Source organism: Pomacea canaliculata, linkage group LG10 (genome assembly GCF_003073045.1).
Source record: "Pomacea canaliculata isolate SZHN2017 linkage group LG10, ASM307304v1, whole genome shotgun sequence".
NCBI lineage: Eukaryota > Metazoa > Mollusca > Gastropoda > Architaenioglossa > Ampullariidae > Pomacea > Pomacea canaliculata.
Genome location: NC_037599.1, coordinates 12,834,497 through 12,858,047, shown reverse-complemented (window position 1 = coordinate 12,858,047; position 23,551 = coordinate 12,834,497). Strand labels below are relative to the sequence as shown.

The following is a 23,551-nucleotide window of genomic DNA, read 5'->3' as shown; positions in this document are numbered from 1 at the left end:
TGGGTTGGTGGTTGTGTTGTGTTGTGTTGTGTTGGTTGGGTTGAGTTGGTTTGGTTTGGTTGGCTGGCTGGCTGGTTGGTTGGTTGGTGAGTTTTGGTTGTTTTTTTTTTAATTGCGCTGAGGGGAGGTCTTTTGGAAGTCGAACATGAACCAACATTTGCTCCTCCTGTGCGATTACAGTCGCTGCCTTCCACATGGCATCGTATAGCAGCCCATCACTCATGCCAGAGGAACACTCTGTCCACACACGTCCCTTGATGCTCTCTCTCTCTCTCGCTCACTCACTCTCCACGACCTTACGGCCAGGAAGTGGCATCGATAAAGGCAGCAAGGAGAAACAGACTGCTTGTGTAAATCACACGGATACAGCACATGGAAGCTTCGATCTCCGGCGGAAAGGGCGGGCATGACTACAGCTCACCTCTCGCCGCGCGCAGACAGGGAGTTAGGCAAAGTGATAAACTGCATGGGCCACGTGACCACCGCGCAATGCTCTCACCAGAAGGTTTGACACCTTTGACAAATAGGCCTGGCGATAATTCTTGCTTTTCCCCCCAGTGTGCCTGCCATTCTGCCCTCCGCTCGTTTGTTACCAATAAACTGCCGAGCTGTGCAGGCAAAAGGAAATCGCTAATCTATCACAAGTTTCTGGTCAGTGCCAGAATTTAGAGCACCATGTTCGACATGTTTGCGTGTCTTTCATCTTGTCTGTGAACTTTTGGTTAGGTGCCTTTGATGGATGACGCTGTCACGAACAAAGGGTTTGGCGAAATGTAAGGCCCTTAACATGATCCGTTGGGGGATTATACCAAGAACAATCAGCACTAAATAAGCCATGTCGTCTTCTATATGAAGCTTACCCATTGCATGGGTACTTCCAGATAAGAAACTTTATTATAATGCTGGCAACCGTTGTGGTTCTGTTATTATATACAGTGAACAATAATAAAAGTAACGTTAAAATTGAATCCAATCACTCAATGTCAAGAAAACATTATTCCTTGTTTCGATGTATAAAGTTTAGCATATTTTATGTTTATATTACTTTAATGAAATATATCACAGCGATATTTTTTTAAATAAAGATGAGTTTTATAAAGTGGCTTGTATGTATATCAGTACAGATTGTCCTCCGTTGTGTCATAAGTCCTTATAATGTTCTAGTGATCAAGAAGTTAATCACAAATCATTTCCGAGGAAAATGTCATGGTCGCACATGTTTGTCAAAATGAAAGTGCATTTCATGGCTCAGGAAGTAAACAAACAAGAGTTGTCTTCAAAATTTTCCATGTCGTGTCCAGACTCGGCCAGAGTGTTCAACCCGTTGACCTATTGACCTCGCAGACGGCGCTAATCTTCATCGATGTCGCTGAGAACGGTCAGCCGGTTGCTGTCGATCTCCACGGATTCTGAGTTCAAGGCCTCCGCCCCCACGTCATCGGTGATGAGAGTCTCGGTCAAGGTCGGCACGTCCTGGCTGTTGACGGTACCCACACGCCTCGCCCTCCTCCCAGCGTCCCTCCGTCCTCCTCCCCCCATTGAGGCTGCGGTGCTGTACGCGGAAGACGTCACCCCCTGGGCGAAGCCTCCCTCCCCGCGGCCAGCCGCTCCGCTTCCGCCGTTCATCTCCGCCACACCACCGCTGCCGCCGCTGCTTTCTACGGAGACTTTGGCAAGACTCCTGGAGGCGCCACTGTTCGCTCCACCGTCGCCAGCTCCAGGCACAGACCCTGCCTCAGTTCTGGAACCGGTGCTGTCCTTTTTCCGCAGGGACGAGTTGCTGACCACAGACTCGGAGCTGGACACTTGGTCAGACGCGGCGGGCGGGCTGCAACAGACCTCGGGGCATCAGCAAAAATGTTTCTGGTGTCAACAAAACATGGTCACACTGTCACCTCTGATGAAGGGATAATTGATGAAGGGAAAGAAAGAACAGACCGGTGATTTCAGATGGATGCGAGGACAGAGCCAACCGCCGCTCTCGTGATTCAGAAAAGAAAGGAAGGAGAGGAAGTCTGCGGCCTCAGCTACAGCCGAGCAAGATGGCCAACGGCCAATAAAAACGCTGCCACCGGAGATTGTGGCGCCTTGAACGTGTCATGGACACCGTCGCTCCGATTAACTCTGCTTTCAATCATTTCATCAACTTTAGTGCCGATTACTTCGATCAGGGATGTGGGTGGCTACCGAGTGTGATCTTGACCACAGTCGATGGCCCCGGCTTCAGTCCCGATATACAATCGACTTCTGGACAGGACACACACACACACACATTCACTCACATTTAATAGCCTGGTAATGTTTTATGTAAAGTAAAATTCTTATGTCACCACTGGCAGACAAAACAATTTCCAGAAACGGACTAATGAAGATATTTTATATTTGTATTTCTGACAACAAGATCTACAGAAAGTGCTCTCGTCTTCCCATCTATACCTTCTTCCCCAGATTTGGGTAGCAAATGACTAGAGGTTGTATCCACCCGTGTCTCTTTTCTGGCGCTTACCTGGAAGCAGAAATTTTCCGTTGCTTGTTTGAACCTGGTCTCCGCTTGACACTCATGCTGCTGGTGCTGATGTCAGCGCCCAAGAGCTGCCGGTTAATGGGGGAGGGGCGACGCAGTTTGCGCTCCTTGCTCCCGATGTCATCTCCGTCGTCTGGTGATGATGATAGAAACGTAACAAGAAACTTTTTAATGATCAGTTGTGGTAATGCAGCCTTGTGCGTTTGTTGTTTGTTTGTTTGTTTTTTGTTGTTGTTGTTGTTGTTTTGTTTGTTTGTTGTTTTGGGGTTTTTGTTTGTTTGGTTGTTTTTTGTTTTGTTTTGTTTTTGGTTTTTTTTTTTTTTTTGCTGTTATCGCTGCAAAGACAGGAAGAAGCTCCGGCGGCTTGTGTTATATCATTGAAAAGAAGGGAGGGGGACGCCAAGAAAGCAACTCACCCCATACAGAGCCCCACAACTTCTTACCATTAAGAAAAGATTTAAAACTAATTAGGACCTCCCAAGTCGCCAGGTCATGTTGTATTACATACAAACTGCACCCATTGTGCCTAACGTAAGTGTTGATTGGTTGACAAATTATTTTTAATTTTTTCAGGAAATCTCTTTCTTAATCTAACCTTTACCCCTAACATGATGGAACAAGACACAGCGTTTTAGCGTAAAACTTCATTTGTCAACCCTTTTTGTGGGTATAACTGGTTCTTTTGAAACGTGAGCAGGTACAGGGTGCCCTCCCCTCTCGGCGCCCAGACTCATAGCCATACATCTCCTGTATCGGATGTTTCGTTAACCCTGACATGGGACCTGACTGAAATATATTCCCCTCAATCGTCGAGCTGCAGGGAGGTCGTTTCCCGTTACTGGCTTTTTTTCCGATATATCTCAAGATTTTGTCTCTTTTCTTTTCATCTTGTTGCACTTCTGATAGGTCACCATCTATCTGGTGAACGTTTCTCCTTGTTTATTTATTATTTCTTTGCTTCCGATCTCTGGAGAGTTTATTTTATCTGAAACTAGTTGTGTTCGCGGTGCTTTTTCGCTCCGCCTGTTGCCAGCTGGGACCTGAGTCATTCGGTTATTTCCCTTGACAGATTGCTGGTATGTCTGACTTCAGTTTTTGCTTGTTTTCGGAACTGTGCCTTTATTTTTGTTAATACCCACATTTCTGTTAATGATGTAACATAATCCAATAATAATCTCATATAATTTAAACCCAGCTTTCTTCATGTTATATATTAGTTTTCGCGATGTTAGAAACTTCTTAGGAATATCTCAGGCATGCAATGTATGATTTATGTTCACTTGCCCTCTCTATATTAATTTTTTTTTTTTTTTTATGGTGACACAGGTTCACTAACGCAGTAAATGTTTCTACCGGCTTCGTGGATCATCTAGATTGGTAGGTGTTTGTGACCTGGCTTTGTTGTTTTTGCTGGGCAAGTTTACATATTTTTTACACTTCTTACAACACTCTCTCCTGGCTGATTTTAAGATAGAGAAATGTTTCAGTACCAGACACAGCTCTAGTCACAGAAAGGTGCGATAAACTAAAAACACAAAAAATGAGTAAATGCTGAAAATTCTGGGGTAGCTGCCCCCTTCTGTGCGGGCAGAGTGCGGCATACCTTGATTGAACGCACTGTCCAACACCTGTCGGGCGGCGTTCCTCCAGTTGGGTGAGCATTGGATCTCGTAGTGGCGGTACAACACCTGCATCTCCTCTCTCCAGGTGCCGGGCCCCAGCTGTTTCACGACAAACAAAATGCAGACCTGAGTAAGTAAATATAGCGCACCATTTTACCTGAAATTCTGTAGTCGATTTGCAAAATACATCCCTTCCACATTTCATAGTTCACACCCACCCCTGACATTTTCAATGTCTCGCTTTTTCTACCATTAACACTACCTACACCGATACAACACAACATTACCATTGTTTCTCTTTAAGTAATATTTTATCTCCTTAACGCTTTAACGGAAAATTGGAAAATTTTCTAGTGAATCAAAAAATAAACCGTTGATACAGTTTTTTTAAATTGTCTCTGGCACGATCATTGTCATCCTGTCGTGTGCACGGTGACTCGTGGAAACCTTTTTTTCCAGACTCTGGGAAAAGCCGCGTGTTCCAATAGCGCGAGGTTTTATGGCAATGAACTTGTTGTTTGTTGGAACCTCACAATCGATGGACTGCAGAAGGGCAGAAGTGGGGGCTGGCGGCATGCCAGAACTAATAAGTTAAGCAAAGGTCACAGATGAGGGCCTGCGAAAGGTCAGGTTAAAGGAGCTACACGAGACCAAAAAAATAATAAATCCTTATCGGGTCAATTCCATCTTTTCCTCCTTTTTTTACAATTAAGGTCCAGCCCGACCCTTGTCTCGGGATTTCCGAGCAACAGACTTTGGAGATTGTGGAGAAGTTGCCTCTTCGTGTCTTTGCTGACAGGCTTTATCTCACGAGCGTTCGAGAGGTGCCGTGCGGTTGTTCAAAATATTGAGAAAATGCCAGAGAGAACTGTGTCGCTCTGGAACTGCAGATCCTCGATGGTGAAGCAGGGAAGGGGATAGGGGATGGAGGTGAGGATGGGAAGGGGTTAGATTTGCGGCGCATCTAGAACCCTCAGGCTGTTCCTCCGGCGAAGCTCATGTCACATGACAATCACGAGGCAGACGTGATGGACGTCACTGGCACAGTCCCATGGAGGATGCTCGTTAATCCCGCATCTCCAATCGTTGGAGCTAAAGTAAGACACGTGAGTCTTGCGGTGATCCTTCAGTTTTCATGGCGTCTTAATGTTGCTACAAGTACTCATCATCATCGTCGCCTTCATCGTCATCGTCTCTGTCGTCTTCGTCGCATCTTTAAGATCATGGGTTGGCAGATTGTCGAGCAAATTTTTTTTCATTTACATTGGGAAATTCATTCCCGCGCTCATCATTAACCGATATCAAGTACTTGCCGCTAGCTCCTCCAGTTACAATTTTTATTGTCGACTTGATCTATCGTTTCATTTAGTCAAGCATATTTATTCGCGGCTTGATGTCGCTTCCCTGACTTGACAGGTTGACGTCTCATGTTTGGTAAGAGGAGCACAATGTTTGGTGCCAGGAGCGAGATAACCATTGCGGCGGTGTCAGACTCACTGGCTCCTGTCAACCTCCTTCAACCCTCTCTGTCTGTTTGCATTTCTCTTATAGGATACTCTCACATTATCACCTTGTCCAAATTTGCTTTGCGTAGTAGATTTCTTCTGCTTGATGATGTTTCGGTGGAGCCGCCGGTAACATTTGAGAAGGGAGAAAACAAGCGTGAAAAATAAACATGCCCCGGGGAAACGCACCCCAACAAAATGAGGCTAACGACCTACCCATGGATGACAGGAGTAACCCCGCGAAATTTGGTGCGGATCAGGAAAATGATGGGGGAATTTTTAAATATATTTCAACACACACACACTCTGCTTTATTTATAATGTAATCTGAATCTTGTATGCTTCCCTGCTTCTTAGGTTTGTGGAGAATTTAGACGGCAGATGCACAGCAATATGCATGTAACAAGCTATTTTCTTTCTCATTTTTCTTCTGTTGTATTTTTCTTTCCTGCCCTCTTTCTCTAAGCCCTCAGCGTTGATGGAAATGTATTTTAAAGCAAAAATAAAACAATACAAAAAGAGGAGAGAGAGAAAATTGAAATACGTTTTGTTGCCTAATTAATTAATTTTTTTCTGACCGATTGAATCTTCCTACCTTTTTGCTGGCTTGTTCTTGATACGGCAGTAGAAGCTGATGTTTGTGAACCAGAGAAGGAAGAGACTCTCTGTCAGAAGCCAAAGGGTCAGAGGGCATGCGAGTCAGTTTGAGTACGTACTCTGGTGCGTTGCGGAAGTCGCTCTCGGGAACAACATGGATGACAAGATCAGGATTCTTTTCATTGGGAGGGGAGACCTTTCCCCGGCTGATGACGGTTCTTTCCCTTTGCAAAGTCCGTAGACTCCTGGCGCTGGGGATGGGCGTCTTGGTGCTGATGATGCTGCTGCTGCCTCTGGCGTCCAAGGTGCTTCCGTCCTTGACCCCATGGAAACTGACCCGCGTGGTCTCCACGACGTTGCCTCTCAGACTCAGCAGCGAAGACGACCTCTGGAGGCGGTTTGTCGTACCAGGAGACCGGCTGCTGCCTACGTCACTTCCGCCTGGCAAGCAGCCCTTCGTGGTTGCCGTGTGCGGGCGTCGAACGCCGCTTCGGCGAGCTTTCGTAGGTGAAGCGTTCTCGTTTTGAAACTGCGGGTACTCTCGTTCCGACTGATCCGGAGAGTAGTCGGACTTGTAAGAGAACACGCTACCTTCCACCCAGTTGTCTTCTGTACAACCACCCCACCCTACCCCTTCGTCGATAACAGAGACGCTGGCGTGCTGAATACCGGAAGTTCCTCGGGAGCTGGCGTCTGCTGTTGTTTGCTGACTGCTGGCGTCGCCTCTGATGGCCTGACTCCGACTGACGACGTCGCTAAGCAGGGTCGCACACTGGGCACTTCCCGAAAGGATGGCCTCGTCCAAAGGTGATCGCCCTTGTTTGTTGATCTTCTCTGCGGGGAGGCGGTAGCGCGCCAGGTAGTCCAGCAACAGCTGCACCAGACGCACGTTGCCGGCGATCGCTGCGTAGTGCAGCGCCGTGTTGCCGGACCTACGGACACGTCGACAGTGGATGAGCTTGCGAGCAAAGGTTTGGGCTACCATTTATTATGCCATTCCTTTCTAAACATCTTAATGATTCTAAGAAAATAAGGGTTAAAGTACAGTCATGACCTTCCCAACCTTAGCACTGAAGTATTTACCAAATAAATTCGTTGTCCGTCATGTTTGAGACATCATAACAAAATCCACCAGTCTGAATGTCTTTGAAAAAAAACAATGGAACTACTGGATTTAAAAACATTGGATGCGGCAGAGCGTGAACCTACTTGTCGCTCTGCGTCATGTCGAAGTCCAGGGCGCTGAGCAGGACCTTGGCCAGCTCCAGCCGCTCGTACACGCATGCGTGGTGCAGGACGTTCATGCCGTGCCGGTCCCTGGCGGCCATGTTGACTCCGCTTTCGATCAAGAGTCTGGCCACGCCCACCCCCCAGTCCTCCGGCTGCACGTAGGCGGTCAGCATGAGTGGGGTGCGGCCACTGGCATCCTTGACCTCCATGTCCGCGCCCAGCTCCACCAGCATGCGCACCTGCACAAGAGCACAGCAGTCAGACGTGACCTCTCACCTCCTCCACCACCCACACCTGCGCGAACTTTGCCCACGCGCCATCGCCCGTGTGATTCGCGCTGCGGCCAAGTGTGCCTCGCGGTGAGGTCGTGCAGGTTGTGGCCATCTCGCGTGCTACCAAAACTGTAATTAAGATAATTACATCCGGGGTACCTGGTGGGGCTTCACATCGCCATGCATCACTTATGCGTGCACGATAGATGTTTATTTTTAGGGTTTACCTGATGCTGTTATTTGAATTCTCTCTCTGTGTGACCATAATCTAACAGATTGTAATATAATGGATAGGTATATCTGTTATTGCTATGTATTAAGGAAATGCATCTATGTATGAGCTGTATACATACGGGTATTTAATAGGCATGATCTATAGGTCTAGAAATCTTCTATAATAATAATTATCGTGGTGAGCATACTACAAGTACTGTGTATCACGAATAGTTTTGCACTTAGTCACACTTCCCTCCCTGCCTTGTCCTGATGTCGAAAACTGAGACAATAAACAATGTCGATGCCCTGTCTCAGTGAATAGATCGAAGCTGCAGGTACATTACGAGGGAAATAAATGGCAGGCATGCGGTGTTGTCGGCAAAATATAATGAAGGATGAGCACTTCGACAGCTACCCCAGTATCGCAATCTTTCCCTCCCAGCACCTCACCCACCCCTCCACCTCTCATACTCATTAGCCGACAGGAAGAAGCCGTGTTTTCTGGAAGCAAAGAGCGTGAAGCACGTGGACTGGCCCGGTCATCATGGGACTCGTGTCGCTGCTGGTCCTCTTGGCTTCACTGAACACTAAGAATGCTCTCAGTCCATTCAAGTTGCCCTGTTGTGCTGCATGAGTGGAGGTCCATAGCATTCACTGCTGATCGCTCTAGCCTTATTAGCAACTGTCTGATTAAACCCTTATGAAAGCTGTTGTCATTTTCCATGAAGCTGATCACTTAAGCTGGAATATTTTTTTCTTGACTTTTTTGTGCGAGGTTGCACTGTTGTCAACAGATTCAAATTTTTATCTTATTTTTGTTGCTCACTTCCTTCTGACTCGGGGAAAAACTGTAATAAATTTAGGTAAGCAATTTTTTTTTTTTTTTTTTTTGTATTAGCGGGTGCACCTAATGACCAGTTGTTGACCGTCCAAGTGGGGTTCCAATAAATCGTGGCAGAATGACGAGTGTAAAACGGTGGATTATTGTCTACCCTGTAGTCCGGAACAGATCACCCGCTTGCGGTTGGGTGGGTGTGCTGAGGGTAGGCACAATCACTCCGCTTGTGCGTGCACAAGCACAGCAGCGAATCTACATTTAGAGTTAAAAACACAATTCGCTTCTAATTTATGTTGACAGAGAAAAAAAGCTGTGTGTGTTTACAACTAGAACTCTTATCAGCGCAGTCCATGTATAAAGACTGTGTTGGAGCACGTGACGTCAGTCAGCAGTCCATCAGACATGTGGAGTAGGTGGGATCTGTCGGGGTGGGTGACACCTGCTGTGTTCTCACCTGCTGTAAATAACCCAGCCGCATGATGTCACACAAGGACAGCGGGGGTCCTCGGATCCTGGTTGGGGCTGACATAGGTCGCATGACGACGACCGGAAACTACGTCAGGAGGACACAACCATCGAGTGCTCTCTGGGAGCGGCTTGACAAAGACGTCACTACCTGCAGGGTGGCGCTATTGAAGTCACCAAACCTCGTCACTCGTTCCTGGTAAACGTCTGCTGTGGGGACTTCCTTACTTCAGTAGCATCAGTCACTTCAGACTTGCTGACCTGTAGAAAAAATAATGTAGACACCAGTTTAATGACTTTTATGACATTTAATCTACCAAAGTCTGCACGAGGTATAACCATTCTTTTAAAGAAGGAAGGAAAGGAAAATAATAAATCTGAAAGTCTCTTTTCCCAATCTCCTTTCCACTCCGCAGTTACCGGAGTGTGGGATAGAAGAGTATCAGTATACTCTAACCCAAACTCCCTATGAACGTGAACATTTCTAGGTTGTAGATGACTTTAATACGGGTGCTGTTAAAATGTTGCTTTTAAACATTTTACTTACGTGTGTATATAATAATTTCATAAAAATACTTCTTAAAAAGCATAGTTTAGTCTTTCTTTGAAGCTCTTCTACGTGTGTGGTACTGAGTACGAATTACGGATAGATTTCGATGTAGCCCTCTCTTCAAAACCAGATTGTCTGTGCAAGGCCAGTGCTATAGTCAGATATTTTTGTATTTTATAAACCTATTTTTCACGGTTGTTCTCCCTCGGGTGCTTTCTTACCTGACAACAAGTTCTGTAGAATGTAATCGCTTCTTACAACCAGGAAGGATTACGTTACTGAAGTGGTAACACCTGCTGTGTCTTGGGTTCAGAAGCCCTGACAATATTCACCCTCTTACCTTCTTGACCTCCCACACAGGTATACTAGGGACACGTGTACAGATAACCAAACACTAGTTTCTCTCCCCTCCACTACATTTATCTCCCCTTCATGTGTATATTTTGAGGCAAAAAGTGTCGCAGAAAAGTGAAAACATTGTTTCGTGTCCCACAGACTGGATTTGACCAAAACTGTGATAAGCAGGGGAGAGCATCTATACAGCATTCAGTGACGTTTTCTAACTCTCACGTTAGAAACTAGACAAGGGGAGGCAAATCAAAGTGAATGTAACACTGCTGCCATTGTGCGTGAAGCCGGCGACATAAATTATTGTTTTATCGACGGGTAGTGAGTTCAGGGTGCTAAGGCTTAGGGTGGATGCCACAGTGGGAACTGGTCTCACAGACTCGGGGATTAGACAAGCTTTTCAGTCATAGGCTGAACTAAGCTTCGCGATCTTTTCTTAGCGTGACTTTCGTGACTCTCCTTCCTCCAGTAAGCATTGCAATCACAGTGACAGTGGAATCTCCAACAATATCGTGTCATAATGAAGCATCAGAACAACCCACCATTCCACCTAAAGTCCTGAAACTTCATTCTCTACTGAGTCACACAAATTAGAAGATGTACACCTACGCTATCGCGCTTCCCCTTTGTCTTATTCATTTTTCCATGCTTCACACTTCTAATGCGTTTTCCGTACTCAACATTCCTTGTGCATCATTCCTCCATGCAATCCATTTTCATGCATGAGTCATCCCTCCCAGGTATTTTTAATCTATCGTGCTTTGATGTCGATACCTGATGATACAGGTATGTTATGTAATGTTAACCATAGATACACGTGTTACGGAAATTAACTTTTTAATATGTGTTCATAGTTCATATAAATGCATCTCCGCTGTACGCATATTGTCGATCTTTCTAATGTATAAAGCTATCTCGAGATCACAAAAAGATGTCAAACAATTTGTCCTACCCTCGGAAGATTATGACATTTTAGAGGCTCGGTCAAATGTTCAGGGGCTTACCTGTAGGTGAGCCGAGGGTGAGGGTCTTTGTAATGCCTTGAAATGTTGGAAACCTGTGTGTGTGTAAGCGTTCGAGAATGAGGGTACAGGATCAGAAAGCAGCTACTATAAGCTGGTGAAGGGAGGAACACGCAGGAACGATTGCTCCTCCGGCGAATGGTGGGCTGGAAAGAGTGTTGACATAAGTTACAAGAAGAGTCACTTAACCCAGACGCGGAGCATACGAAGAAAGGTCACAACCTGAAAAGGTCACGACCTGAAAAGTTGGCAATAAGAATTGCACATACCCCAAAGAATAAATAAAGTTTTATTATCTGCAAGATTTGCAGATGTATGCAAACATTTTATGTAGATGACAAAGTTATGAGATAAACGCGTTTTCCCGAATGAAAACAGCAGAACATGGAGAACTACACAGTTAAACACAGAACACGAGATTTCAACTCAAAGATCACACAGTTATCAGACTAATGTGAATCAAGGATAGAAAGACAGAAGGGTAGTGTATAGTCATAGGGGCCTACATTGAAAAAATAAAATATATAATATCGGGCTACTGGAGTTTTCCAGCAGACTGCCCTAGTGCCCACTGTGCCCCTTACCGGCATTCTTGTACTTGTCCAAAAATGTGGGTTTCAAAAAAGTAGCCCTATTTAGTGCACGTGAACGCGCGGTTTTCATGCTAAATGCGAAAGATTATTTTAGGTTTATGAAACCAAAGATGGCTTCCTCTCCACAGTTAATGCACGAAACACTCTGGAAACCCTGGAACATACAATACAGACTTAGCTGTCACCTATTCCAGAAACTGTCACTTAGCAACCAGAGCTAATGTTGTCAAACAGCATAATTTTGAGAAATGAAAAAAAGATGATTTTAGATTTAACTGAAGGTATAAATAAAGGACTTTTTTTTCTCTCTCGCGGTTTCTCGCGCGTGCAAGATTTTCACGCAGTGTTGCGTCTCACGGATTTTTTTTTTTTTAAAGTTTCAGCCTGACCACGCTGCTTTACTCTCCCAACGCGAGAGAGAGAGAGAGAAGAAAAAATGGACTCGGTGCTGAGGGAATGTCGGCGTCACGTGATCGTTGCCTCCCTGCTGATCTGCGGGAGGATAAAACCGAACTCGCTCGCGTAACGCCTGAAAAGAAGTTATCATTAGTTCTCATTCGGGTTCCCTAGCGCCAAGTCCGGCAGGATCACCTAAAAAAGAAGAAGTTCCACCTCGCCGATTACGCAGTGCAGTAATGAGTAGCTAACGAGCCGGAGCACTGTGGTCAGCGCTAGCTTCCTGTGGTGCACGAGCAGGTCTTTCACGGGAGGACAAGACGTCTGCGAGTGAAAAAAGAACCGAAATGAACAAAAAAAATTTCTCTGATTATATCCAGAGCGTGTGACATGGCACATTCCACTCAAATCCCTCCCTCACACCCGTCTCGGCATACACACTCAAAATTTTCATTCTTCCGGAAAAAAAAATAATAGATGAAAAAGTAAGCCGACGATCATACGATGACAGGTCTTGGAGGGTCAAACGAAAGCAAGTTTAGACTCACGATAATAATTTGCTCTCGGTGCGATGTAAGCCAGGGCTTTTTTATGAGCGCCAAGTGACTATGGGTGTCATTATTTCACCAGGGGCTATACAGGTCGCTTGGTTCCCGGAGAAGAATGGGGGAAGATTTACTACACGAGCTGGTGAGACTATCTCTGGTTTAGTGCGCTGTCTCAAACCGTCTAGTCATGGCAGGACCCAGTGTGATTATACACTCACAATTCCATTTGCTTTGCGCCTTTTTGTACTGAAGGGTTGACATTAGAAGTTCCAAGTGACGGCCTTAATGTTGTAGGCTATTCATCGTTATGAGTTTATGAGGGGGGAGTCTTGAAACTGCACAGACAGGTAAGCGGACACCGTTAGTAAGGGCATCTTGCCAACAGGCAGCTAAAGCTTCTCGGTTTTCTTTCAAGTTGATATGTGAAAGTCATGGAGGTTTTTTTAAATTATTATTATTCGTTGTTACTCCTCGAGGAACATAGGTCCGCGAAAGTCAGGGTTAGGGTTCTATCATGAAACTTTGAAATGGTTTTAGGATTTTCACTCTTCATTATCTGGATGAAAGAGGACGAAACACCCAATGGTGTACTGTCATCCATGAAGCAGATGGCATGCAGGGTTAGTACAACTCATGAATTGGTCTTTCACACACTAAAAAACAACATCTCTCACTATTCTCACTTCCTTTTACTTTCAACATTTCACTCACAGCATGTACGGGATGCAGACGGAGACTACAGCCCAACAAAGAACAGATCGGAGCACAAGAGGCTCCGTCACGAAAGGACGAGACGCAGTTCTTCCGATGGTCCGGTCGTCCCTGGCAACCGTGTGTACGCAGTCTGCTATAAAGGTTTTACTCCCGTAGCCTCCTCTGATTAGTTCGCTGAGTGCTTATTCATCCTCTGCAGTCTCGACGGGCAGTTATTGAATGATAAGCCTTCAGACCTTTTATTGCTCCAAACCTAAGGACCGGCCTTGCCCCAGACACTCAGCTTTTCTCCTGAGTGAATGTTGTCGTTCACGGCGGTCCTTGAGGACAACATCTACTTCGCTCTTGTTTGTTTCTGTTCTGTGACAAGGTGCCGACCTCTGTACATCATGTTGGTGGGGGATGTGGGGGGAGATCTTTCAGACAACAGTATTGTTCTGGAGTAAAGTCAACTTTGTGGGCGCTGAGAGGTTTCCTATTTTAAAACATCCTCAAAAAATTCTTTTAAACAATTTTTAAGTTCCCTTTCTTCTTTGCCAAAATACTAACAAGAAACTCACATAGGAAGATTCCTGTGCTTTCCTTTCTCTCATTTTAATCTTAAGATTTTTAAAAGAATTTTTTTTACACAGCCGAATAAGTCATCTGTGAACGTTGTCCAAAAAGGCCAAACGGTTTTCAGTTGTAATTCAAACTTGTAGAGATGATGGCTCTTGTTTTATTATCCTCTTTTGTGGTCTGTACAGATGAAAGCCTCGGGAAATTCTCCATAAGATTCTTCGCCTTGGTGGCTTTGATTATGCCCTTAGGAAGATATGAATGCGGTTCAACAGAGGTTTAAAATGTTTTCCCCGATATTGGAAAATAATTCTTATCCAACGATTTCCTTTGTTTGGAATGTTGGAAAATTGACGCATTTGGTTTCCTTTTAGTTTAGTCCCCATAGGCTGTTCTTCCCCGAGAGAGACGGGTTCAACTTAAAGACCTCACAAGTAAGTAGTATTATTTCTGCTGCAAGTTCTTCGAGAGTTCGCGACAGTGCAAATAATTTCAGTATTATTTATGAGAGGGCTAATGGTCTCTGGGTATTTATACAGTCCTGTGCTGACTTCGCGATGCTTTGGAATGTGAACATCGTTATGTGCTTCTTAGGATATATCTATTGTATATTTGTAAAGCAATTAAGGCTGTTTGTAGCTATTGGCAAGTAGTTACTAGCTTGCACTGCATGGGATTCGCCTTAAAAACATCGGGGGGCTGATGTAATGCCGAAAAAGAAAGATGTGGTAGGTAAAGGTAGGAGAGGTAGAAAAGATATAATGATAGTAAAAGAATTTGTAGATTGCATTTTCCTGTGTGAAGGTGATCTCAGTGCACTGTACACAAAAGACTACAATCAAACAGTTGTCAGGGGTTAGGCAGGCAAAGATGTGGGGCCTTCAATTATCAGACTGTGTGGGCTCAGTAAGGCAGGACCGGAAATAGTTCACCAAAAATATTTCAAAATATTTTAGTTCACCAAAAAGTAAGTTGTATGTGCACGAATTACTTCATGGCCAAGTGTATCAAACGTAGTTGACATCCAGCATTTAAAATAATGGGATCTGATCCCTGTTGCAAACACAGAAAGTCATTCACCACCAGTAGTAGCGCTGTCTCGGTCGACTGATTCACACGCCAGGCTGATTGAAACCAAGAAATAGTTCGGGAGAGGACATACTATGGATAGAAAAAGACAAGAAACAGGTTTTGAGGTTATTATGGTCAGTGGAAAAAATAGTTGCAATCTAGTGCAGTGGTCATCTGGGAAACAGAACGGGAAAAATGTTGTCGAACTCGGATATTAAAACTCTTGGATCCTGTGACTTCTGTGCTCAAGATTTCTATGGTTCGTATCTCTGGCAAATTTCTTTTGTCCCAAACAATGAACCAGCACAGTTTCACAACCTATCACCCACATTCAGAATACCACCCGCTCAAAGGGAATGATAGCGCCACGCTGTCACAGTTCTGCTGGGTGACTGGGAGGTCCTCGAGACAGGTCACCTGTGAAGATACTGTTATGACAACGACAGAGTGAAAAGAACATAACAGTGGAAATAAAAAGGAAAGAGAAATATGAGAGACAGAATGACTACTAGCAAGGATGAATCAAACCGAATGAGAGCACAGCAACCCCACTTAACAGAAATTCCCTGTCGATCTGAGAGACGGGAGGGCGAATGTTTTCGTCTTCTTTCTGCTTTTAACCTTCTTGGCCTTTCGAGGGCTTTAAGTGTTCCGCAGATGCCGATTGCCGTGGAGAGTGGCCGTTATCAGCAGTCTGGAAAAATAACTTTCTTATTCCTTTTCGGCTAGGAGACATCGTTTACTTAATATGTTAAATGGATTTTGATTTTGTAGTCTTGTGTTTAAATGGAAGACAAATATTTTCTAAAATCCCCATTACATGTAAGATATTGTATCTCCTTTCAGCCAAATAACAAAATTCAAAGAAAAAACATTAAAAAATGAAATCATCCTAATCGTTAGAGCTGTTTTAATATAACATGAAAATATCGAAAAGGTATTTAATGTGAATAAACAACCTAAGGGTGTATATATATATATATATTGAACTTCCCTCTTCTTGAAAACAAATATTGTCCTGAGGTCATGTCTTGCGGCATCCTCTAGTCTGGCCATGTCATTTAGTCGAGACAATCAAAGCAAAAGAATTTAACGATCAAGCACACACATACACCGAGGAGAGAATGCGAATCACGCTACGTATCGATTTTAAAGGATCAAGCTATACATCGATTTGGCCGAACCCGCGATGGCTTACGTCTAGCATCGGGAAATGATCGCAAATTCAAACAACAAAGTTACTTACTGGGCGCTTGGAAGAGAAGAAATATCCAGTGAACATGTACGTGTTTATTGTTGGTCAGTGTCGTCATGGCTGAATGGTGACCGACTCGGCCCGATGTCCATGGAGGGCGGCGTGGACAGGCTGCAGCTTGTCGTCAGAAAAGTAAAGACATACTTCGCACGTTACCCACCCGTCTCTGACGACAGCCAACCATAAACTCAGCACACGGCCAGTCGACAGTTTGTCTGTCCTGAGTGCACCCTCCCCTCTCCTCCCCTCCCAAAGTTTCCCCTTCCCCACTGTTACCTGTGTCTACCGTATCACGACATACACAAGCCGACAGCAAAGTGCTCCTCGTACCTGTGTGTTGCCGTTGCCGCTGTAGTATTTGTATATCCTCTGCTCCACGCCTACGATTCCACCCACCTTACTCTACACCCCCTGGTCCACCCCTTTGATTAGACTCTCGTATGAAGCACTTTCCCTATCTTTAACGGGACCTGACAGGCGCGGGATTGGCGAGACACCTGAACGCGGCAGTAGTTGCGGACCTTACTCGAGGTCTTCCATGTGGAGCAAGTCGAAGCAAGTTTTAATCTGTATTGCGATAGCCAGGGAGCAAAAAGAAAAAATAAATCCTTCAGTCACACACGGCGTTCATGTCGACCGGCATGCATGGCGACAGGATAGAGAACTCTCGAATCTCCTCAAACTGTTTACTTCATATCAGTATGAAGGGAGAGGTGACAAACTTCTCTTGTTCATGTGACTCTTACCTGCCACACGGGGTAGGGGGATGAGGGGTAGGGACAGACAGAAGGGAGATTTTCACGATGGGATGTCGTTGAATGTCGTAAATTTCCGGACTGTTGATCGATCTCGATCGTCGGTCGCTCTCTGATGTGAAGGAGAAACACATTTATCTAACTTCAGGAGTTTACTGAACCGGGAACCGAAACACTGAAAGTAGTGTTCACCTAACACACAACCTACCCGCTTCCTTTCTTCTCTCCCCTGCCCATCACGCCCTCCACCCTGACCCACAGATCCATGCTCTTCCTTCCTCCTGCTATCTACATCTCAATCCTGACCACACCTCCGATAACAGCGACGACAACAACAACAACAAGAATCAGAAAGACATGTAAGATGTTATTGAGGCTTTCTAGAAAGAACAGGGGTGGATGGGTCATCGTGGGTAGGTGGGTAGGATTCATTTTGTGAAAGGGTCGTGACGGTGTTCCCACTGGCCACGTCCCCTCGGAGCTGTTCTCGGTCCACACACAGAGGAAATCAAATCGACTGTGTCAAGCGACACTCCAGACACAGGTTCCACTGCTTCTGACAACCACACGCATGAATGGTGCCGCTGTGTGGTTAGAGTTCGATCCCAGCCATGGCCTCTCGGCAGCAACACCGAATTTTGGCAAATTCTACGTGGATGTGTTAACCAAACATTTACAGTTGTGAAGTCTTCCACTCGCCATCACAACGATTCTCAGGCTCCGTTCGTGTGTCCTACAGGTCCTCATTTTCAGAACGACCTTGCATGTGCAGTCTCATATGCATTGCCGAAAGATCAAAGTCCAAACATTTTACCGAATATGTTTGCTGGTGGTGCGCTCATGCTTGAGTGATTGTTTATTTGTAATGCGAGCGTGTCATTGTCGGATGGGAAATGGTCATGTGATGTTTAGCTTTGTTTTGTTTGAGGGAATTATTTCCCACACGCATGATTTTGTTTGTTTTATTGTTTGTGTGGGTGGCTTTTAGTTAATTATTAATCTCCCATACCTTTAACAAAAACAAAAACCCCTGCAATTGTAAATACTGCACTACATCACGTTATCCTCTAAAATACATACACTATCCTGTATTTGTTATCTCAATTACATTAACCTGTATTTTTTTCATCTAAATTATTAATATCATCAAACTGCGCTTTATTGTTTTATTGGAGGTATAATTTCTGAAAAAAAAATTAAAAGACTCTTCCGACTCCAGAAGACCTTCGACTAGTGCAAGTTCTTTGTTCTAAGATAAATATTTTAATGTGACCGATCGCTCACACATTAACCATCTTTTTTCCGAAGTCTGTTGATGCTGTACTGCCTGACCACGGCAGTCATGGCACTGCTCGCCATTCACGTAGCTGCAAACAACTTCGTTGCTATGGACACGTGACTCGTGTTGGTCTTGCTGCGCATGCGTACATGTGTGATCCGTGAAGGAAAGTAGTGAGAGAGGGAGTGGGAAAGAAGTGAGGAATAGGATGGAGGATAAACACTGACACAACCACACACACACACAATCACGCCATTGCCCATTAAGTTACAGGTAACAGCGATACAAAGATACATACTGCAAGAAAAGCAGAGACAATAATGAGAGTGAAAGAAATACCAAAGAAATAGACGAAGGACGTGGAAAAAAAAAGAGAAGTGTGCGATAGACGAAGCTGCCTGTATTTTCTTTCAGAGTATTTCTTGCTGGTCGCGCGTCACTGTCAATACCGTGAGATCGATCTCCACACAAAGGACCTGCGGCCAGTCAACGGTTCCACTCCGCACCCAGGCGCCTGGGGTCGTGGAGTGTGCGGCAGTAATAAGAGCTGTGTCTGGACTGTGAAACAGGCTCACAAACATTCCTCAGATGCTGCATCACAGTTCTATTACAGAACCGTAAATTCTTTGCTTCATCTTTTTTTTTTTTTTTCTTTTGAACGAGGATGGTCGAGAAGGTTGTGGCAGAATGCTACAAAATTGTCAGAAAAGCGTTTTCATCCTGCTGTCTCGTTCCTGAAGCAAATATTCAGTGGGTCGTCTCCCCATCGTGCGCATTTTCCGGAAAGATGCGTTTGCACAAACAGGAAATACGTTTGTCACGCCGAAGGTTTACCACACATAAAGTAATGCATACTGAAAGCTTTTCCGAGTTCGAGTGCACGGTCTGGGACAATTTTAAGGTCTTGTAATGGTTTCCAAGGGCTGGAGGCGCAGCACATAACCATAACCATAGGCACTAGCGAGGCAATTAACGTCAAGCAGTCTACTAAAGTGTAGCGGTGTGGGTGTGTTGGGAGTAAGGGGGTTAACGCTTGTGCAAATCCACCCCGATTGTCAAATCCACCCCGATTGTCAAATCCACACCGTTTGTCCAATCCACCCCGATTGTCAAATCCACACCGTTTGTCCAATCCAGAATCTGTATGACTGCTCCTATAGTTTACTTGATGGTCATAGTCTACGATTGGCAAGTGAATGTTGCTCTGAACATAGATGTGTATTGGTGGAAACAAGATCAACGACACTAGCGTATCCTGATGGACGTGAGGGAGGACAGCAGCCACTTCCGGCGCACATGAAAGTGGACATCTCTCTGAGATCTCGGCAAAGGCTTCAGGGTTATACTCGGAGGCCCAAGAGCAGATGCGGTGAATAAATGCATTCGTGAGTTCAAAAGACAACTTTTTGGAGTCATACCCGCTTGGGAAATAGGGAAAGAGTGTTTTAACTTTCAAGTCCTGAATTAGGAAAATGAAACAAAAACAAAAATCCCAGAGGAAACGGATATCCAGCTGGGTTCATCGGCTCAGAAAACCTTTTTTATGCGTTTCCTTTGATTTCGCTCTAAATTCAAAGCGCTTAATAGAGCACAAAGAAATTCCCAAGAACCACAGAGAGGTAATTCCTCACATGTCATTAATCATATATAACAGATGCAATTAAAGTAAATAATTTAATATCTTGATATTAAAGATATAAAAATGCCGAAAGAAGAATTAAAATAACACCAATTCAGGTTCACAGAAGGAAGTAAGACATTCTATATCCTCTACCATTAATTCATCGACTTTAAGAAGGCTTTCGATAGAGTATGACACATTTTGCGGAAATATAACATCGAGGTCTCTGGTCTTTAACATCTACTGGTAGTGCATCAGGACCCTCCAGGACTACCACACCTCTGTGTCAGTCAAGGGAGGCCGCTGCGTGTTCTACATTTTGCAGACGACATCGTTCTGATGGCGGACACCAACGACGAGCTACACGATCTCACCGACAACTTCGCCCCCAGTCCCAGCGCTTATGGTTTGGAAATCAGCACGGATAACAGAAAAAAAAAACAAGAGCAAAGTGAACACCACCAGATTTGTCAGAGCGGCGATCTGCACGAATGGCGTTCAGCTGGATGAGGTACAAAGCTTTAAATACCTGGGAGCGACCACCTTCAAGGATGAAAGCTGTGCGGCAGACATTAGTCTCAGAATCGCATCAGCGATGGCAGGAATGGCAAGGCTCAACAAAAGTTGGGACTCCGAGATCATCAGCTTTAGCACAAAGTTTCGGTTTTAAAAGTCCCTAGTGGTCTTCATCATGCTGTACGGCTGCGAAACATGGACCTTTCTGACCTAGTCGGAGCCACGGATCCAGGTCGAAGTGCCTCAGGAGACTCCTCCGGATCTCCTACAAAGAGCACAAGATGAATGACTTTGTCCGCTCTACAACCACCACCTTGGTGGGTCTCCATGAACCTCTCCTCGCTACCATCAAGGACAAGACACATTGCCAAGACGGTCCTGCAGGGACACGTAGAAGTCGGTCGCCGCCGGGACAAGCAAACCTTGCGTGTGAATGTGAAGGAGGGAACAGGTCGTCCACTAGATCTTCTCAGGGCGGAACAACACCGGCCCCGATGAAGAGTCTTCGCCGCTGATGCATCTCATCATGCCCCCCACCTCAAATCGACGAGTTTCTGTGAGTTCGACCGGTACCACTTAAGGGAAGAATAAAATAGTTTTAGGATTGAGATTTTCACGAGTTACAGCGTGCATACGCCTTTGAACTTTCGCCCAGCTTCATCTCCGATCACTTGCAGGGCTGCCTATAACAATTTCCCAGAATTAGGTTGGTAACAATGTAAACAACTAGCAGGTCGGCATACAAAATACACTATTCAGTCGAGACATCGTGACACAATGAAGTGTAGCGACTTAACCGAACGTAACCGAACACTCGAGTGATCCTTGCAAATTATATGCTAACGACATTGTACGTTTAAATCCACACATTCATTTGCAAAAAAAGACAAAAAAAAAAAACAAAAACAAAAAAAAAAAAAAAAAAACAAAACAAAACAAAACAAACATCCCATGCCAGTGTGTTTGCACCAAGAACACAGAACGTTCAGTCTTTGACAAGCACCGAACCTCCCAGCCTCAACCTTATGAGGTCCACAATGAGGTCTCGATGTCGGCAAGCAATTAAATCAGAGCCACACATTCAGCTGGTTCATAATTCTACTGCGCACTTACATTCTTTATAATGAATGATGCCGGCGAGAAATCCACAGTGCTGTGTGTCGTCTGATTAATCACACAGAGGGATGTTTCGTCGTGATCGGGTCTTGCTCGACGAAAGATCGATTTCTTCTCTGGCTCCTGTTTTAAAGGGGCGCAATCCTGCCATTAGTTGCAGCCAGGGTTGCGACCCCTTGGCTGCGGCAAAAGAAAAGCTTTTCATCCCCAAAATAAATGTTTGCTTTTCAAGGAGGGGAATGCCGCAGAGGATGGCTTCTCTCCCCGCTTCGTCTAGTCGGCGAAAATAGGGTTGAGTTCACCTAATGGGTGGGAGTTATACATTTTCTGCAATCCTATTTCACTGGACCGGCTCTCACCTCAAAGGAAGGATTTGATAGATGCATTCAAAGCTCTGAAAATAAATGGTTCCGCCATCGTTACAGCCTTCGGTAGTGGTGTGGAGGTCTGGAAGGCCTACTCGTCTTTTAGTAGAGAGAGAGAATGAGAGGGGGGTGTTTATGCCTTTGATGGGTATATGCATACGTTGTGTGTGTGTGTCTATATCTTCGCTTTTCTTAGAGCTAAATTACTATTTCTGTTGACTGAAGCCTATCGCTCTGAAATATATAAACAAACCACTATCCACTGTGGAGACAGCCATCATTTTCGCAGTGAGATACGAGATAAAACAAGAAAGAATAAAGCACATAAAGATAGAAGGAAGGTAAGAGAATAAAGCCTTCTCAATGACGAGGGGGGCTTAAGGAGTATACAACATAACTACTACAAACCTCTGATTGTTGTCTTGATCTTTGGATCACAGTAAGTCTTGCTCCTTGTCACGCAAAGACCGCAACATAAGCCTTGGAAAGTTTCCTGAAGTTCTTTACTGAGAAACTATTACACCAGCAAAAATGTGAGACGCCACGTTAATGGGTCATGTACAAACTGCTTATAGGTTGGTTTCCTCGATGTTTTCTGTTTGGCCGAACCCATTATCGTGTCTAAACCTTCAGAAATTCCTCCACCCCACCCCCGCCCTCTCTCCTGCCCAAGGGATCAGTACACAACCGCAGTCGCGTAGGAAGATGCTAGCTTATGGGGAGAGGGCAAACTCCATACTGACAAGTGAACGCTGGTCTTCTCACATTACAAAAAAAAGGTGCGTACACGGTGATAGCATCAAAACATATTAAACCACAAAGCAACACTTAACAAGAAATACAACTTATTGAAAAATGACACCCGGTTATTGCAATCACAAGATATTGTGTAATATTCAGAATAACACAAACTTTATTATCATATTAATCTCATACATGGTTGGCAAGTTAGTGTGCCCCCCACAAAAAAACCCAACCTTGTCTTCTTTGATTAATGCCTTTGTTTTGTAGCAGTGTTTCGTTTTCTTTTCTTTTGGTTAATGCCTTTGTCTTGTAGTATGGTTTCATTTTCTTTTGATTAATGTCTTTGTTTTGCAGTAGTAGTGTTTCTTTATCTTTTCTTTTGATCAAGGGCTGGAAGCAAAAACAAAAAAGCAGAATTTTTGCGTATTCTTTTATCTTCTTAAATACGGATTTGTCCTTTCTCTCTGTCTCTCTCGTGTCCAAAGATTTCTTGATGTAGGAAAAATGTCTTTTGACAATTATTAAGGTTTGTAGTAAATGACCAAGAAGAAATGTGGGTTGGAAGGGTGTTGGTGTGTAAAAATGTGGAGATGACTGTATGTATAAGGAAGACAGAATGATGCGTCAGGTTGGATATAGGGGTTGTGGTGGTCGTAGGGAGGTGAAAGGTATTATAGAGGTGTGGAAGAGGATGTACAACCTACCTCCACCAACACGAGGGTTCGCATCATCAAGTATTCTTGAAATTGTTAAACCGGGAGAGAATTTGTGCTTTTTCCCGTTCTAAAATATTCGTTTGCAAGCACTTTGTCGTTGCACAGTTAAAGGGGA

General features: G+C 44.7%; 1 protein-coding gene across 1 annotated transcript; it reads right to left on the bottom strand.

Annotated features, from left to right (window-relative positions):
• Window positions 1–870: 870 nt before the first annotated feature.
• On the bottom strand, window positions 871–16,738 carry LOC112574059. Its single transcript, XM_025254872.1, has 7 exons — window positions 16,316–16,738; window positions 9,259–9,530; window positions 7,458–7,717; window positions 6,247–7,180; window positions 4,128–4,245; window positions 2,507–2,657; window positions 871–1,828 (listed from the first exon to the last, which is right to left on the bottom strand). The coding sequence occupies exons 2-7, from the start codon at window positions 9,340–9,342 to the stop codon at window positions 1,351–1,353; spliced, it is 2,025 nt and encodes a 674-aa protein (XP_025110657.1). The 5' UTR covers window positions 9,343–9,530; window positions 16,316–16,738; the 3' UTR covers window positions 871–1,350.
• Window positions 16,739–23,551: the final 6,813 nt, after the last annotated feature.

Bases quoted from the DNA above. Each gene is read 5' to 3' on its own strand.
- LOC112574059 (XM_025254872.1), bottom strand. From the start codon at position 9,342: ATGCGACCTATGTCAGCCCCAACCAGGATCCGAGGACCCCCGCTGTCC. The intron at 7,181-7,457 runs GTAGGTTCACGC...ACGTGTCCGTAG, and splicing joins GACATGACGCAGAGCGACAA to GTCCGGCAACACGGCGCTGC. The intron at 1,829-2,506 runs GTAAGCGCCAGA...GGTCTGTTGCAG, and splicing joins CGGAAAATTTCTGCTTCCAG to CCCGCCCGCCGCGTCTGACC.